The 16391-nt window shown below is 40.4% G+C and overlaps 1 protein-coding gene across 1 annotated transcript in view; it reads left to right on the plus strand.

Moving 5' to 3' along the window:
* Positions 1–6624: 6624 nt before the first annotated feature.
* Positions 6625–16391, plus strand: part of pudp (pseudouridine 5'-phosphatase) — a 45744-nt gene continuing 35977 nt past the window's right edge. Inside the window, exons 1-3 of the mRNA XM_056431659.1 lie at positions 6625–6786; positions 7607–7825; positions 11779–12008. Of these exons, the coding sequence (XP_056287634.1) occupies positions 6717–6786; positions 7607–7825; positions 11779–12008 (519 nt within the window). The 5' untranslated portion in view covers positions 6625–6716. The remainder of the gene's footprint in view (positions 6787–7606; positions 7826–11778; positions 12009–16391) is intronic.

The following is a 16391-nucleotide window of genomic DNA, read 5'->3' on the forward strand; positions in this document are numbered from 1 at the left end:
CAGAGTGTGAAGCCGTGAGAATGAGAATCAGCACTTCCAAGTCTGAGCCCATGATACTAGTATAAAGTAAGTGTGACCAGCCAGAAGCAAATACATTATTGTCCAAAATTCAAATGAAACTAATTGCATCCCAATGCTCTGAGGAGTTTCACACTCCCATCAATACAAGTGAAATGTGTGTAGTTTTTATTAAAAACTGAACAAATTACCCTTTTTAAAAATCAAGTTCATTCCCAGAATTTTTACGAGAGTTGGAGAAGGATTCAAGGATCATTTATTGTCATATTGAAGCACAGCGTCGCACAACCAAATGCAGCCCATTTGCTACAAAAGAAAAAACAAAGGTCTGACTGGGTGGTCACAGAATACCTCTGGGGGTAATCGTCTCGAGGTCCACTTCCCTTTATTCAAGCCCCACGTTCCTTCTCCAAGTCCACAACTATTGCCATGTAGAGACATGATGGAGTAATGTCTACATGAAAAGAAAGAACAAATATCACCTGCAGTAGTTCAACAAATCTAGGTAGTTTTAACACTTGAAAAGCTCTACACCTCAGAGTGGGAGGTACAAAGGGTTTGAAGGGTCTTTAACTCATATTTTGCAGCAATTCGTTCTCCATACATAGTCAGGGTTCGTACGGTCATGTAAAACCTAGAAAAGTCATGTAATGAATTTTTTTTTATTCCAGGACTTAAAGTTAAAAAAAAATTAAAATCCCCAAAGTTTTGGAAAATTCATGGAAATATGTTATATATTGTTAATTTTTGCAGTTTAATTTAAAGGATTAACATTTACATAAATATGTATTCTTTTAATCAAATGTGTATCTCTCATTCATTAGTGTCATTTAAGGTTATATACTGTACTGCAGCATTTGACACCGTGAACCACCAGATCCTGATCTCTTCTCTTCAGGACCTGGGGATCTCAGGCACTGCACTTGCTCTTTTCTCTTCCTACCTTAACGACAGCACTTACCGGGTAACTTGGAGAGGATCTGTGTCTGATCCTTGTCCTCTCACTACTGGGGTTCCTCAAGGCTCCGTCCTGGGTCCCCTCCTCTTCTCTCTGTACACAAATTATCTCGGCTCTGTCATTCGTTCGCATGGCTTCTCCTACCATAGCTATGCTGACGACACCCAACTGATCTTCTCGTTTCCACCGTCCGAAACACAGGTGGCGGCGCGAATCTCTGCCTGTCTGCCTCTCAGTGGATGTCTGCTCACCACCTGAAGATCAACCCTGACAAGACCGAGCTACTATTCCTTCCAGGGAAAGGCTCCCCCACCCATGACCTGACTACCACCTTCAACAGCTCGGTGTTGGCCCCGCCCCCGACTGCCAGGAACCTCGGGGTGACACTAGACAGTCAACCTGACGGCCAACATCACTGTGACGACGCGTTCCTGTAGGTCCATGCTGCACAACATCAGGAGAACACGGCCTCTTCTTACTCAGAAGGCGGCACAGGTTCTGATCCAGGCTCTGGTCATTTCACGCCTTGACTACTGCAACTCCCTCCTGGCTGGTCTACCCGCTAAGGCCATCCGACCTCTGCAGCTCATCCAGAATGCAGCAGCTCGACTGGTCTTCAGCCTCCCGAAATTCACCCACACCACTCCGCTCCTCAGCTCTCTCCACTGGTTACCGGTGGAGCAGCATCCGCTTCAAAACACTGGTTCTGGCGTACCGTGCTCTAAATGGATCGGGCCCCATCTACATCCGGGATATGGTCACACCGTACACCCCGGCACGTTCGCTCCGCTCGGCAACAGCCAACCGACTTGTGACTCCTGCACTTCGAGCTAATCACTCTACATCCAGACTGTTTGCTGTCCTCGTGTAACAGTCAATCGGGTCTGTATTAAATCCAGCTAAAATGGAATTTACGCCACCTGCTGTGGTTAAGGTGCACTTGCATTTCATTACAAGACGCAAGGGATTGTGGGGGATCCCCAGAGCGACTCGGGATTTCTCAAGAGGTAACGTCTGTCTGTATGGGTCTGTGGGCTATATCCGGATAATAGATAGGAATAGTGAATTAAAAGTGAGCTGGCTTTATTTGTTTGTTCAGTAATTGTCTTAGATTGTATTCGTCATGTTTTCATTAGGTTATGTATTAGTTTTATATGTTTCGTCGCCAGTCATAAATCAGAGCTGCCAACTTTTCAAAAAACCTTGGAGTGAGATTTTGTCGGGGGTGACCAAAATGTTGCCGTGCACGCAACCACACACGTTGGTGGCTCAAATATCAGGAAATTTGAATTAATGTGGCGTTGTACCCATGTTGTCCCCATGTTGTCCCCATGTTGTACCCTGCATTCTGGCCTGGCAAAGGTCTTTTACGAGGCATCTTTGCTACCTTAAATAATTAAAATGTTTTTTAATAACTCTACTCATTTACAAAAACATGACTAATTCTATTGCACAAATGTCCTGTCTTTATGTTAAATTCTTTATAATACATCTTACTTGTTCAAAGGCCTGCAAATAAAGTGATAAATGCTATGTGGGCAGCCTTAACAAACAATGCTCTGATGTTTTGAGCATGCAGGATACCAAGAGGTTAACACGATGCTCTCCTGCTGCTCCTTATGACAGCTGAGTTTACATCACCACACAAAATCACACGCACAAACACAACACATTATTTCAAGATTTAAAGTTTAAGAGAGTGAGAACTTAATTAAACCACATGTCATTAACAGGGCTCTTAAGTTTTGAAGACAGGCAAGAGTGACATATCTATCCAGGATGCTTTATTTTCATTGGTTGCTGGATTAAATTTGACAGATACAACAGATACGTTCTTTTCTGATTGGCTATTGTGTAGCCCATTTCTTTTTTTTGATTGGCTGATAAGTGGCACCTCACAGCAGAACTCCAGGGGAGCGCTTGATTCCTCCACGGTGAGGGCAGCGCGGCTCATGTTGGCGCGCTGCGGCACATTAAAACATTAAATAGACGAGAGTTTTCTTTCAGCGTGATAAATATGATGTGTGGCGGGAGTGCGTGACTAAAGACCGACATGTGTGACTGTCACTCTCAATGCGTGACACTTGAGAGCCCTGCATTAACACACCGTAGTCTCTGCTCGTTGTGTCTGTTTGAAAATCTTCTGTTGCTGACTCCGGGACTCTTTGGGGTAAATAGGATGTCTATGCAGCGAACAGGTTTACAGATGCGCTCCTTAGCGCCATCTATCGTCGCGGAGTTTGAAAAGAAACCAACGCGCCTCGACCCAAAATCAGAATTTCTTTTGCCGTGAGATATTGGTTGTGTGGCGTGAGAGCGTGTGAAAACATGCAAAAGCGTGTGTCACACGGCGAAACCGTGAGAGTTGGTAGCTCTGCATGAATGTTAATAGTAGCTAACCTAGCTAACACAAACGTGGCTCCGTCTCTCTAGAACGGAGCACGCGCCGTTGCCCACAGAAGCTGACGACGTACTCTGTCCCTTTGTGTATGAATGCAGGTATGTTATGAGTGTGTTATTAATGAGTGAGTTGTTATTATTACTCTGTTATTTAATTGTTATAAATATGAATAATTAATTAGTTAAGAAAGACAGTTTCTGTTCCTTTTCATTTATTTATTGTCATGTAAATCCACTATACGATCACTTTTTCTTTTGTTCACTGTTTTGTATATTATGTGACTATTGAAATGGGTAACGAGAGCGACTCGGGATTCCTCAAGAGAGCGGAGCACGCGCCGCTGCCCACAGAAGCTGACGACGGACTCTGTCCCTTTGTGTATGAATGCAGAATAAACAGTTGCTACCAGCCTAGGAGATTCATTGAAAAGGAGACATCTCACAGGGGTTACACTCGCTCCTGATTGGTGGAACGAGCTCCCCACTGACATCAGGACAGCAGAAAGTCTCTACAGCTTCCGCCGAAAACTAAAAACGCATCTTCTCCGACAATATCTGGATTAAAACACAGATTAGCACTTCAGTGGCATTTAAATGGCTCTTATTATGGTACTTTTGTAGTTTGACTATGTTGAGGAAATGTTACTTTCTGTATTCTTGTTGTTCTTAGTTTGTACTCTAGGTTGAATGCACTTATTGTAAGTCGCTTTGGATAAAAGCGTCTGCTAAATGACATGTGATGTAATGTAATGTATACACCGAGATTTCACATAATGTTTGGTCATGGAAATGTGGTTTAAGGTCCTGGAAATCCAGTGGGGTATGAACCCTGATGGAACGCATGAACGTGTCACATCATTGTGAACAAAGCTACATGGGAAATATGAAAAAGGAACTTTGGGTTTAAGAGGTTAATAAGTTTTGATGAGTTCTACAGTAAATCAAGTAAACTGTGTCTTATCATATCAAAGATGGACGACACTGACTGTTATCTGATGAGTAATCAGGCAGCAAACCTTTTGGATACGAGCATCTCTGTGTAATTGTAGTGTCTCTGTAGGGACATGTGAACACTGACCGTGTTCCTGGGTTTTTACCGCTCCACTATTTATATCTACCGACAGGCAAAGAGTCGCTCCGGGCTGCTCCTTCCTCAACACTGTCATCTTTTTTATTGTGCTGATTTGTGGCATTGGAAGAATCGTCATTCCTTTGCACTCATGATCATGCTGAAAAAAAATACAAATACTCTTGTTGTATCATATTTAAAGAAAACGATTTTTCATGGTAACATTGCAGACGCATGGTTCGTGGTCCCACTCGGTCTGAGCAATACCCTAAACTAGGCAACGCCTCCAATCCCCCCCCCCCCCCGCATTTAGCCCTGGAATCCATAAACTCATTAGATGGTCCAGGTTCTCTCGTCCCCCTGACAATTCACACTAACAAGACAAACTCTGTTAACTTGGAGCTTCCAATTATTCAGAGAAATATGCCACGAACAATGCAGTGAACAGCCTTTTGGCAGAAATGTGCATTTCTGACACACTGGAGGATGGAGATGTTAGAGGTACACGGAATTGTACTAATATATCCATATATATATATACATATATATATGTATGTAAATATATATGTGTATGAATATATATATGTGTGTGTATATAAATGAATATATATATATGTTTATGTGTATATATATATATATATGTGTATGTATATATGTGTATATATACAGTGGGGCAAAAAAGTATTTAGTCAGCCACCAATTGTGCAAGTTCTCCCACTTAAAAAGATGAGAGAGGCCTGTAATTTTCATCATAGGTAGACCTCAACTATGAGAGACACGATGAGAAAAATAAAATTCAGAAAATCACATTGTAGGATTTTTAATGAATTTATTGGTAAATTCCTCGGTAAAATAAGTATATCTTTCGCTAACTTTAAATTGAATTTTCTCACAATCCGCACAGTAATATCTCATGAAAATAATCATGGGCCTAGCAGAGGTCACCACTAACTATAATACAGTGTAATTTCTTTCAAGAATTGTAAGGATCTGCTTTAAATAAAATTCAAATATTGGCATAATATTAATATTTATTTTTTGCTAACTTTTAATTGAATTTTCTCACAATCCGCACAGTAATATCTCTTGAAAATAATCATGGGCCTAGCAGATATCACCAATAACAAGACTGCAGTGTAATTTCTGTCAGGAATTGTAAGGATCTGCTTTAAATAAAATTCAAATATTGGCATAATATTAATAATGTTAATTTTTTGCTAATTTTAAATTGAATTTTCTCACAATCCACACAGTAATATCTCATGAAAATAGTCATGGGGCTAGCAGAGATCACCAATAACTATAATACAGTGTGATTTCTTTCAAGACTTGTAAGGATCTGCTTTTAATAAAATTCAAATATTGGCATAATATTAATAATATTTATTTTTCGCTAAATTTAAGTTGAATTTCCTCACAATTCGTACAGTAATATCTCATGAAAATAATTATGGACCTAGCAGAGGTCACAAATAACAAGAATGCAGTGTCAATTTTGCCAAGACTTGTAAGGTTCTGCTTTAAATACAATTCAAATATTGGCATAATATTAATCATATTTATTTCTCGCTAACTTTAAGTTGAATTTCCTCACAATTTGTACAGTAATATCCGATGAAAATATTAATGGGCCTAGCAGACGTCACCAATAACAAGAATGCAGTGTCGTTTTTGTCAAGACTTGTAATGATCTGCTTTAAAGAAATATCAAATATTGGAAATATATTATTATTTTCTTTATGAAGTGCTTTCATTTAGAAATCAAACATCAGAATGTCTTGATTATCTATGGGTGACACCTTGAGGTACTCTACCATGAATTAGAAGTGAAAGTATTTTGTAACTACGCACCATTGTGTTCTAAATCTATTCTGAAATTAGACACACATTTGCGCATGAATGTGATTTTCTATAGCTTTTATTTTGAAATTCTAAATCAGAACATCCAATATTGGAATAATTACCTTCTTTTATGTATTGTATTCATCATTCATACAATTCATGATTTTTCAACTCTTCATTTAGTTTAATCTTTCACTATATCTGTATTTAAAAGGCGTGTTTCCTCATATCACGTTCACCGGAAGTTCGCTCTTATTTTGAAGACAGTTTTCACACGCTCGTACCGTAATGCCTGGTATATACGTGTCCTGAAAAGAATCGGGCGGGCTGGCTTGACTGTTTTTCGAAGTGGCGGCTGGCCTGACCGCAGTCTTTTTCATCGACCCCCCTCCTCTCATCTTCAACGCGGAAGTAACTTCACGAGTCATCATGTCTGCGCCTGGCTGCTCCTACAAACCCGTGAGCCATGTCATCTTCGACATGGATGGACTATTATTAGGTGATGAAACTCAGTGTGTTATCTTGTGCTGTTGTTTATAGACAGCACATATCAATGTATTCGGGTCCGTCGTCGCGCGCAGCTGCCTGCATAGAAATACACTATGTTCAGGATGTCTTTGCACACGGCCAAAAACAACGGACATTATGAATTAATGGGACTTTTAAATAACTTTCGCGTGAATTTGGCTCAGGCTATTATTTAATATGTGGTTCAAAAAGTGTTACGTACTAAACTTTTCCAGTAGGCAGGGGGTGTTACGGTTTAACAGGCGACCATGTTAACTGGCGAGTTTTCACGTATAGCTGTCCTCGCGAATGCCGCGAAATGAGACACGCAAGTGAATATATATGCTATACACATTAAACAATGCGGCATTCACGAGGGCTGCTACGTCTTCTCTTCTTATTGGCAACAACGGGCGCATTGGCTCACCTGTTTGCACGGTGGCGTCTTTAACCGTAACACGGGCACGTTTATTGTCATTGTAAAAATATACAACGAAATGATGTTGGCGACTCATCAGTCAGTACGGCAGCAACAGCTCAAAACATGTTTTAAAAACATTAAGACAGGACATTTCTCATTTAAAACAAGACATTTAAAAAATAAAACGTAAAACACAGACAGGTGGCAAGTTAGGAAACAACTTAATGTTTAAAAGGCTCCATGTGTTTCCTGCAGTTTGTTTCACAGATAACTTGTATAGCCTCTGGTAAAATGAATTAGTATTTTAGAACATAAAGTGTATTTGTTCTAAAATGCTAAATATAATTTCAATGTACACTTACAATGTTCTTTGTGTGTTTTCTCCTTCCAGACACCGAGCGACTGTACACCGTGTCCTTCCAGGAGGTCTGTGATCGCTTCGGAAAGCAGTACACCTGGGACCTGAAGGCCTCCGTCATGGGCACGAAGGCTCTGGACGGAGCCCGGATGATCCGGGACGCTCTGGAGCTCCCCATGACGGCCGAGGACCTGCTGGCTGAAACCAGACTCATCCAGGACCGGATCTTCCCCTCGGCCAACCTCCTGCCAGGTGTGCCTCCTCACCACGAACACCTCGGGCCATGAGCACTCACACTACTGACCTGCATCACAGGGACGTGCTGCTGCTGTGCAGGGTGTCACCTCTATTCCTACTCGTGCAGGGGTGTCCAACCGTTTCTCAACGAGGGCCAAAAGTGATAAAGTAAAGATGCCCAGGGGCCAATAGTTCCTTCAGACATTTTTTTAACCACAAAAGTTACATGAAAATACACTGTTATAAAACAATTTATTTTTACTGTCACGATTACTTTTATTTTTTAAATGACAATGTAACCACATATAATATAATATAACCAAGTCTGCCTTTCATTCAGTCAGATAACGATGAACAAACTGTATATAGAATACCTTACATTTATATGAGTTACATAACGTTGCTTAATGAACATTTTAAACGGGAGTTAGAAGTCATGCAAAGTGGTCTGTTATCATTACACTTTAAAACTAATTAATTTTGCCCTTATCTTTTACTAGATCTTTTCAGAAAAGCAATAGTTAGTCACATCTACAGGTTTTTCCCTGTTAATGACATATGTTACCGTTCAACACACTTCACATTTAGCTTATTGTGGCTGCAATTAAACTGTTTTGCACTGAATACCTTTTCAAGATAATAACATAGTCGGGGGGTTTTTCTTTTTCTCTCATGTTATGCTTGTAATCTTTCATCCACTTTTTCTTGTAATTTGTGCTTTTAACTGTTTGCAAACGACAAATAAATATATCAATCAATCAATCAAAACAATAAAGTGCAACCTGTAAAAAAAGGGTTACAAAATTAACAAAATAAGCTCAAATATTTGGCAATAAAGACTTTTACTGAATTTTACACTGCATATCTTTTCAAATTAACAACAACATGCAACCTTTGCAAAACAAAAAACGAGTGCAGATATGTTTGAGTCATCACGTTTTATTCTATGTCTGATCAAATTAGCTTTCCACTACACCTCTTTTTAAAACAGGGTTGCAGGCTTGATACGGCCACTCTCAATAAAGCTCAATGTTGAGCTCTTATTTTGAAGGGCAACAGCTGGACGCTGAACTCACAAAGTCGCCAATAATCTAGTCTGTTGCCCAGCGTAATATGTTAACGCCGTAACGTACACATTTACACGAAAGTAGGCGACAGGCATTTCGCTCTTTATTTATTAATGACTTTTTAAATAAAAATAAAAAAAGTTTTATCTTAGTGTACTTTGTAATGTGTGACGTTCTCAATAACGGTCTTGAAATAAAAGAATCTGCATTTCCCCTCGCGCCCCACCTCGTCTCTGCTCTTGAACCCAGAGCAGAGAGCTACTCCGAGACGACTTGTCTTCACCACCGTGGGAGAGGTGTCGGTTTGCTGTTCCCGCGACATATTGGACGCTCTCTGCCGGCTGGTTGGAGCGTGCTCACCTGTCTGTGCGCATGGGGGCGGAGCTCCGCCGCGATACCGACAGCCAGGAGAAGTGTGAACGCCACCACGTAGAGACAGAAATGACATGCCGCTGTGTCGATACGATCAATAACATTTGACCGTTTAGTTGAATAAAACAACCTGACATTACTTCTGTTGTAATCTGGGGCTATAGAGAACATGTCAGTGGGGCGGACCCCCACCCTGTTCTCATGGTAGGGGAAAAACTAGTAATTCCCACCGCTCCTGAAAGCAGCGGCCCTCACCGTCAACATTTCTCTTTTTTTGTTGCCGTCGCCATGGCATGAATGTTTCGAGAAGGGTTCACGCCACGGATGCAGAGCCAGATAGATTAGAAAGGAGGAATTACGTCTTTCAAGTTTTTATGATTTATTCATTCTGACAGATCTGGCGGGCCAGAAATAACACATTATATGACTGAAGCTGTGGGCCGTATGCAATCCGGACTTTGGACATGCCTGTACTCGTGCAACCGGGCTGCAGGATTGAGACCTGATCCAGGTTCTGTGCTCCAGGTTTCATTTATTGTCACTGCAAAACACTGGAATGTCGTTGTCGTCGCATTTTGCTACTTAAAGTAACACTATGCAACAATTGTACCTTAAAATAACAGCTTGAAAAAAATTGTGCCGCTACAATGACTTTTAATATGGCGATTTGCGCCTCCGCTATTGCTATCGGGGGTCTGTGGGGAAATAACTCCGCTATGTAGGATTCTGGAGCCGCCCGGTCCGGGGCGGATGTACTTCGACCTGCTTTCTGGCAGTGATTACGCAATGTCATATAGTGCCACTCCACGCTCGCAGCTACAGTATAAGGGGAGCTTTTGTATGTAGCTTTTTGGTGTTGTCAACAATATTGTATTCGATCACACGTACTCCACATTCAAACATTTAGAAAACAACGTATATAGGCTGAAAACGCGATCGGTATTTCATCTAAACTAAATGTTGTCATTCTCTTGGTTATGTTAGCATTCATCTCCGATATCACAATGAATAAAACTATGCAGTCATATTTATGTAAAATCTTTGAATATTCTTACCTTATCGGTTGACATCATTTCTTGGTTTCTGACTTCGTCTGGTCATCAATACAAGTGTATGCGAGGCTGCATCTATCGTAACTGGGTATTTACGACACTGAAGTAAACGTTAAATACTGAAGGGGGTATTTACGACACTGAAGTAAACGTTAAATACTGAAGGGGGCGCTCCAAGGGAAAAACTCCATTATGGGGCTTTAAGAAGAGAACATTATAAACTTGAATATATTTTTGTATTTGGATCCAGCGTGACCGTTTCCAGGTCTCTGTCTGTGAATTCAAAACTTTTAAAAAGAAGAGAGCTGGACTAGATAAAGTCTTATCTTTAATTCGGCTGAAGCTGCAGTTAATAATGTTCTTGAGAAAGTCCAAATGAATGACTAATAACTAAGTTTCTTTTAATACAGTTGCCTATGTTACCCGTTGTATTCTACTATGAACACTAGAATATTCAGCTAACATGTGTAATGTGTGGACGTACTAATACTGACCCCAGTGCCGTATGGAAACTACAATAGAAAAGTCATATTTTATTATTGTCAATGAATTTTGAAAAGCAACTAAAAGTTATAATGCACAGGATTTTCCAAAGTCATGTTGCAATATGTAGACCGGTGCTGGAGGAGATGTGTTCTCGTCGTCCGTGTTAATGTTGAGTTGTATAAATGTCGCACATAAGGGAAATTAGTTTTTTTATTACATTTTTATATGCTGTCGTCCTTGAAGCCGGAGATAAAAATGATCTCTGCTCTTTGGTTCCCACGGAATTTAAGATAAAGACATATTCAATAACTCACCAAGTTCATGCCCGGGATGTTCTGTGAAAACAAAAATGTAATTCATGTGAATTCTACAGCTCTACCTTAAATAATTCTTTAGTTATGATTTTTTTAAATATTGTAAGTGTGTCACGCCTCACCAATTGCTTATTGGTGTAAATATGTTTTGCTCAATGTTTTACAGTAATTAAATAGATGGTTATGTAAACAAAGAATCTTCAGTTTTCAAATTGAATATCTTTTCACTTTCTTGCAACCAAATTTAGACTCATATTAATATTTCTGTCACATCTACAAGTTATTAGTCCTGCATACACAGTGAGTCCAAAGAGCTCCACAAAATAGCTTCAGAGAAGGAATAAATTTTTTAAAAGATAATATTTTGACTTATTAAATTCCCCAAGAAATATTATTTTAATATCTTTGAAACTTTTTCTCTGAAGCCGAACACATTTTTATCTGATTTATGGCCCAATCATTTTTTCCTTCAGGACTAAATTTGATTGAACTAGCGGAGATATTCATTCTTCCTTCAGGTAAATTAATACATTTTATTAACTTAATTGAATACTGTATGACATTCAGCAAAACTAATGATCCATAAGGGGAACCAGTTAATCAATTAGAGGAGAGATATAGGATTTTGTAATTTCCATAAATGTAGTTTTAGCTCATTTATTTTCCGTGTGCGTCAGGTGTGGAGAAGCTGGTGCTCCACCTCCAGAAGCACAGCATCCCCGTCGCCGTGGCCACCAGCTCGGCCGGCGCCACCTTCACAATGAAGACGAGCCGACACGGAGACTTCTTCGGCCGCTTCGACCACATCGTCCTGGGCGACGACCCCGAGGTCAAGAACAGCAAACCGGAGCCCGACTCCTTCCTGGTCTGCGCCCGCAGGTTCAGCCCCCCGGCCGCTCCAGAGAAGGTGACGTCGTCTTTTTATCTCATCTTTATGTTCACAACAAAAGAGTTGTGAATATTCTCAACGCTTTACTCGTGTGACTTTCATAGGGGGCGGGGCTTATCTGAGGCTTTCCTCCATGGAAACGGTTATCATTTCCATCATCCACTACGAAAGAGATACTGTTTTAGAGTTGACTGTCGGAGAGAATTAGAGTGAAGGAATATTTAACTTTTTACATTTCATACTGCTCTGTAAACACATCACAATATATATATATATATATATATATGTATGTGAACATACTTTTAGCTCCATCAATATTCTCCATTTATCTTTCTGGTTGTGTCGTGTCAGCTGGAATAAGTGTTAAGAACAACCTGCAGTACATCATGGATGGTCAGATCACAGCAGGGGGTCGTCCTTCAATCAGAGGTGTCCTTGGGCAAGACGCTTAACCCCAACATTTCTCCCATGAATGTTAGTTACTGATGGACAGGTGAACCTTAGCTCCTCCCATCAGTGTGTGAATGTTAGTTACTGATGGACAGGTGAACCTTAGCTCCTCCCATCAGTGTGTGAATGTTAGTTACTGATGGACAGGTGAACCTTAGCTCCTCCCACCAGTGTGTGAATGTTAGTTACTGATGATGGACAGGTGAACCTTAGCTCCTCCCATCAGTGTGTGAATGTTAGTTACTGATGGACAGGTGAACATTAGCTCCTCCTATCAGTGTGTGAATGTTAGTTACTGATGGACAGGTGAACCTTAGCTCCTCCCATCAGTGTGTGAATGTTAGTTACTGATGGACAGGTGAACCTTAGCTCCTCCCATCAGTGTGTGAATGTTAGTTACTGATGATGGACAGGTGAACCTTAGCTCCTCCCATCAGTGTGTGAATGTTAGTTACTGATGATGGACAGGTGAACCTTAGCTCCTCCCATCAGTGTGTGAATGTTTGTTACTCCTGATGGACAGGTGAACCTTAGCTCCTCCCATCAGTGTATGAATGTTAGTTACTGATGATGGACAGGTGAACCTTAGCTCCTCCCACCAGTGTGTGAATGTTAGTTACTCCTGATGGACAGGTGAACCTTAGCTCCTCCCATCAGTGTGTGAATGCTAGATACTGATGAGAACAGGTGGAACCTAAGCCCCTCCCATCAGTGTGTGAATGTTTGCTACTGCCGAGGACAGGTGTAACCTAAGCCCCTCCCATCAGTGTGTGAATGTTAGTTAGTGATGATGGACAGGTGAACCTTAGCTCCTCCCATCAGCATGTGAATGGCTGAATGATGGCATGCAGTGTAGAAGCGTTTTGATTGGCTGGAAGACTAAACAAGTGCAGTCCATTTAACAAAACATTGTTGGATTGTTTTCTCTGGTGTGGGAGACGCATAGATACATTCTGTAAATGTCACTTTATTAAGTTTGAATAAAGTGACGTTTAGATTCCCAGTATGTGAGCACTGTCAGATAAAAGAGGGAGGAGTCAGCTGTCGATCAACGGCAAAACAATCCCACTTCTAATGTTTTCACCTAACCTTCGTTTTTCATTTTACAAACTAATTCATTTCACACAAAGCAACATTCCATACAACACAAACAAGACGCACATCATTTGATATTAAACAATACTTCACAAAACACTTAATTTGACAACATACTGCAACATTTTAGAAAAAAACAACAGCTTACGTAACTCAATAGTTAAAAAAAAATACTGCAACCTTATAGAAACAACATTTCACAACACAAACACATTTCAAGTCACACAAGGGCATTAAATACAATACGGCAACATTTAGGAAAACAAACACACAACAAAAGTCATTCTGGTTCCTGATTGGACAGAATGAGAAACTAAACAGTTTCTCATTCTGTCCAATCGGGTATGTTACGTTACACACAGTGGCGATTTTAGCCTGACATTTCTGGTTGGGCAATTTCGTATGACGTCATGTCACCGTCATAAAAATCGTGGTAGCTGATTATTATAACAGGAGACCTCTGACCAGTCAGATATACTATGGGCTGCATTTTGAGTGCCAGCAAGGAGCAGAAATCCTATTTCAAATACATTTCACAAGCTTAAGCGCTCAGCACGACACAAAGATGTTGCCTAAAATAAAAATAATACTGCATTATATTTTGAACACACTCTTCATTACAAAGAGTCATGCCAACATAGTACGCACTATAATACAGCGTTAAAGTGAAATGATTGCAACAAAGTAAAAAGATTAGACTGACACATAGCTTAAATAACTTGCATAATTTATTCAACAAAACTTTGTAAAAAAGACGATGTCCTTCAGCGCCAAAACAAATGAAGAAGAAAAAGTTTTGACTCTCCAATGCCGATCAGTTAAAAAGGAAGTTGGCGTGGCGGTTCTTTGCTTGAGCAACCCTCTCGATGACTTTGCTGTTAAAATCCAGCAGTCATTCTGTTATAACGTTATTCATATTACTTAAAAAACTCTTCCACAGTTGTCGAAATCTATCGATAGCTAACTAACCCGTAGTTGGCTTTGATCTGACTCTATTTTTTCTTACTCACGGGGTACAGGTCTCGCGGTTTTCGCATTATTCCAGTCTAGTTGCCAGGCAGATTTCATGGGGCAGATTTGAAAAGTGCCCCTCCGCTCAATGTTAACTTTGGCCTGTGTGGTTCATGCTCATTGGTGTTTCCATGGTAACGGTAGGGCAGCGTGGGCCGTAGCCCCACCGGAAAGGAAGGGACAGCGGACACATGACAGCGGAGCACATGACATCATTTAACAGAGCAAGCACACAGACAGAAACACACAGGAATCAAATTACTCCAAAACTAGACTATAATGCTTACGAGTCAAGTTTATTAACACACATATTCATGCTACTTTGCATTAAAAATAAAAAAATAATATATATATTTTTCCGCGAAGTGCGAATGTTTTGAGCTCTCTGCACAACAGCGTCATCTGGTGGATCTGGTGGGGCAGTGCCACACCTGCCCCTATGTAGAAACGCCACTGGTAACACATACATATTTAGTTGTGTTTGGTCCAATGTTGTGGTGCTATTCAATGTAATTTAAGCTCAACCACATATTGTATCTTTCAGAGGCTTCTCATGTAGGCCATCAAATGATATGACAATAAAAAGCGCTTCATCTTTATGTCTTCATCTTTAATTGCCAGTTTTTGTGACAGTTGTTCATTGACCTGTTTATGTCTGAGGTCACAGTGACTGGTATTGTGTTTTCAACCTGTCATGTTGGGGGCAACTTCTGCTCCCACCGGCAGAAATCTAGGGGCATTTCTTAATAAATTGGGGGCACTTTTTTAAACTTGTGAAATAATATTTAACCTTTGTTCAAAATAATAAATATACATATTTAGGCTTACAGTATATGAGCAATTGTCATCAAATGGCAATAATAAGATTATTAGGCACTAGTCTACAGATTCAAAAGGTTTTTAGATTTTTTTGAACAAAAAACCAACATACAATCATATTTTCTTTCCTCCTCGTTGCCATACTCGGTCAGATCTTCCGGCCAGTGCTTAGTGTCCAGGCTACACATGGACAAAAGGATTTTGTCTGTTTGATACCTTTCTTCAAGGCAGGCCACAATATCATGAATGAGCGTCTCTCTGGAACTTTTCAATCTTTGTGTCAGAAAGCTCTCCACGTCTGTAGCTCCCACACCGACACTCTACCTTCACTGCGCTCGGCTTTGGGCCATCACCTTTTGCCATGTCTTTCAGCACCTCTTTGGAAGTCTCAATAGCCTCCACAGCTGTGGGAAGAGAGATGCTTTCCTTTTAGAATTGGAGAGATAGATGGGTCAACTCACCCAAAACCTCCATGTAAAGACCCATATGGAAGAGGAATTCATTGGTCCTCACTTTCTTGAGCCATCCTCTCACTCTTGCAGCATCTGCTTTCTTTATATCTGGCCGCTGATCACTTCCCACCTCACTTCGATGAGCGATGCAGGGATGTTTGTTTCAAGTGCTTTAAGGGCTCTTCTTGTTCTACTCGTGTCAGGACAGACTCGTCTAATAGTTCAGCCAGCTGGTCCAGCTCCTGTCGTCTTTTACCTGATCCTCGATAGAAAGAGGTATAAAAAGACAGGAACCCATCAATCTGAAAAATGTAAAGAAAAACATAAAACCAGGCATTGAGAAACCATTGATAAACAAAATAAACACAAAGTGAGCCACTTCAGATAAATTATTGTACTGTATGTGCGTAAGTAACCTATATATTAATTGATAAACAATAAACTTGAGTAATAGATAATTGATAATGAATAATTAATCATAGATAATTACCCTAGAAATGCCATGCGAGGGTCACACTTTAGGACCTCCTTCTCCGCTGTTGACCTGTCTGTGCGCCCATCAACAAGGACACTG

The sequence above is a fragment of the Pseudoliparis swirei genome, chromosome 14 (genome assembly GCF_029220125.1).
Source record: "Pseudoliparis swirei isolate HS2019 ecotype Mariana Trench chromosome 14, NWPU_hadal_v1, whole genome shotgun sequence".
NCBI classification, from domain to species: domain Eukaryota; kingdom Metazoa; phylum Chordata; class Actinopteri; order Perciformes; family Liparidae; genus Pseudoliparis; species Pseudoliparis swirei.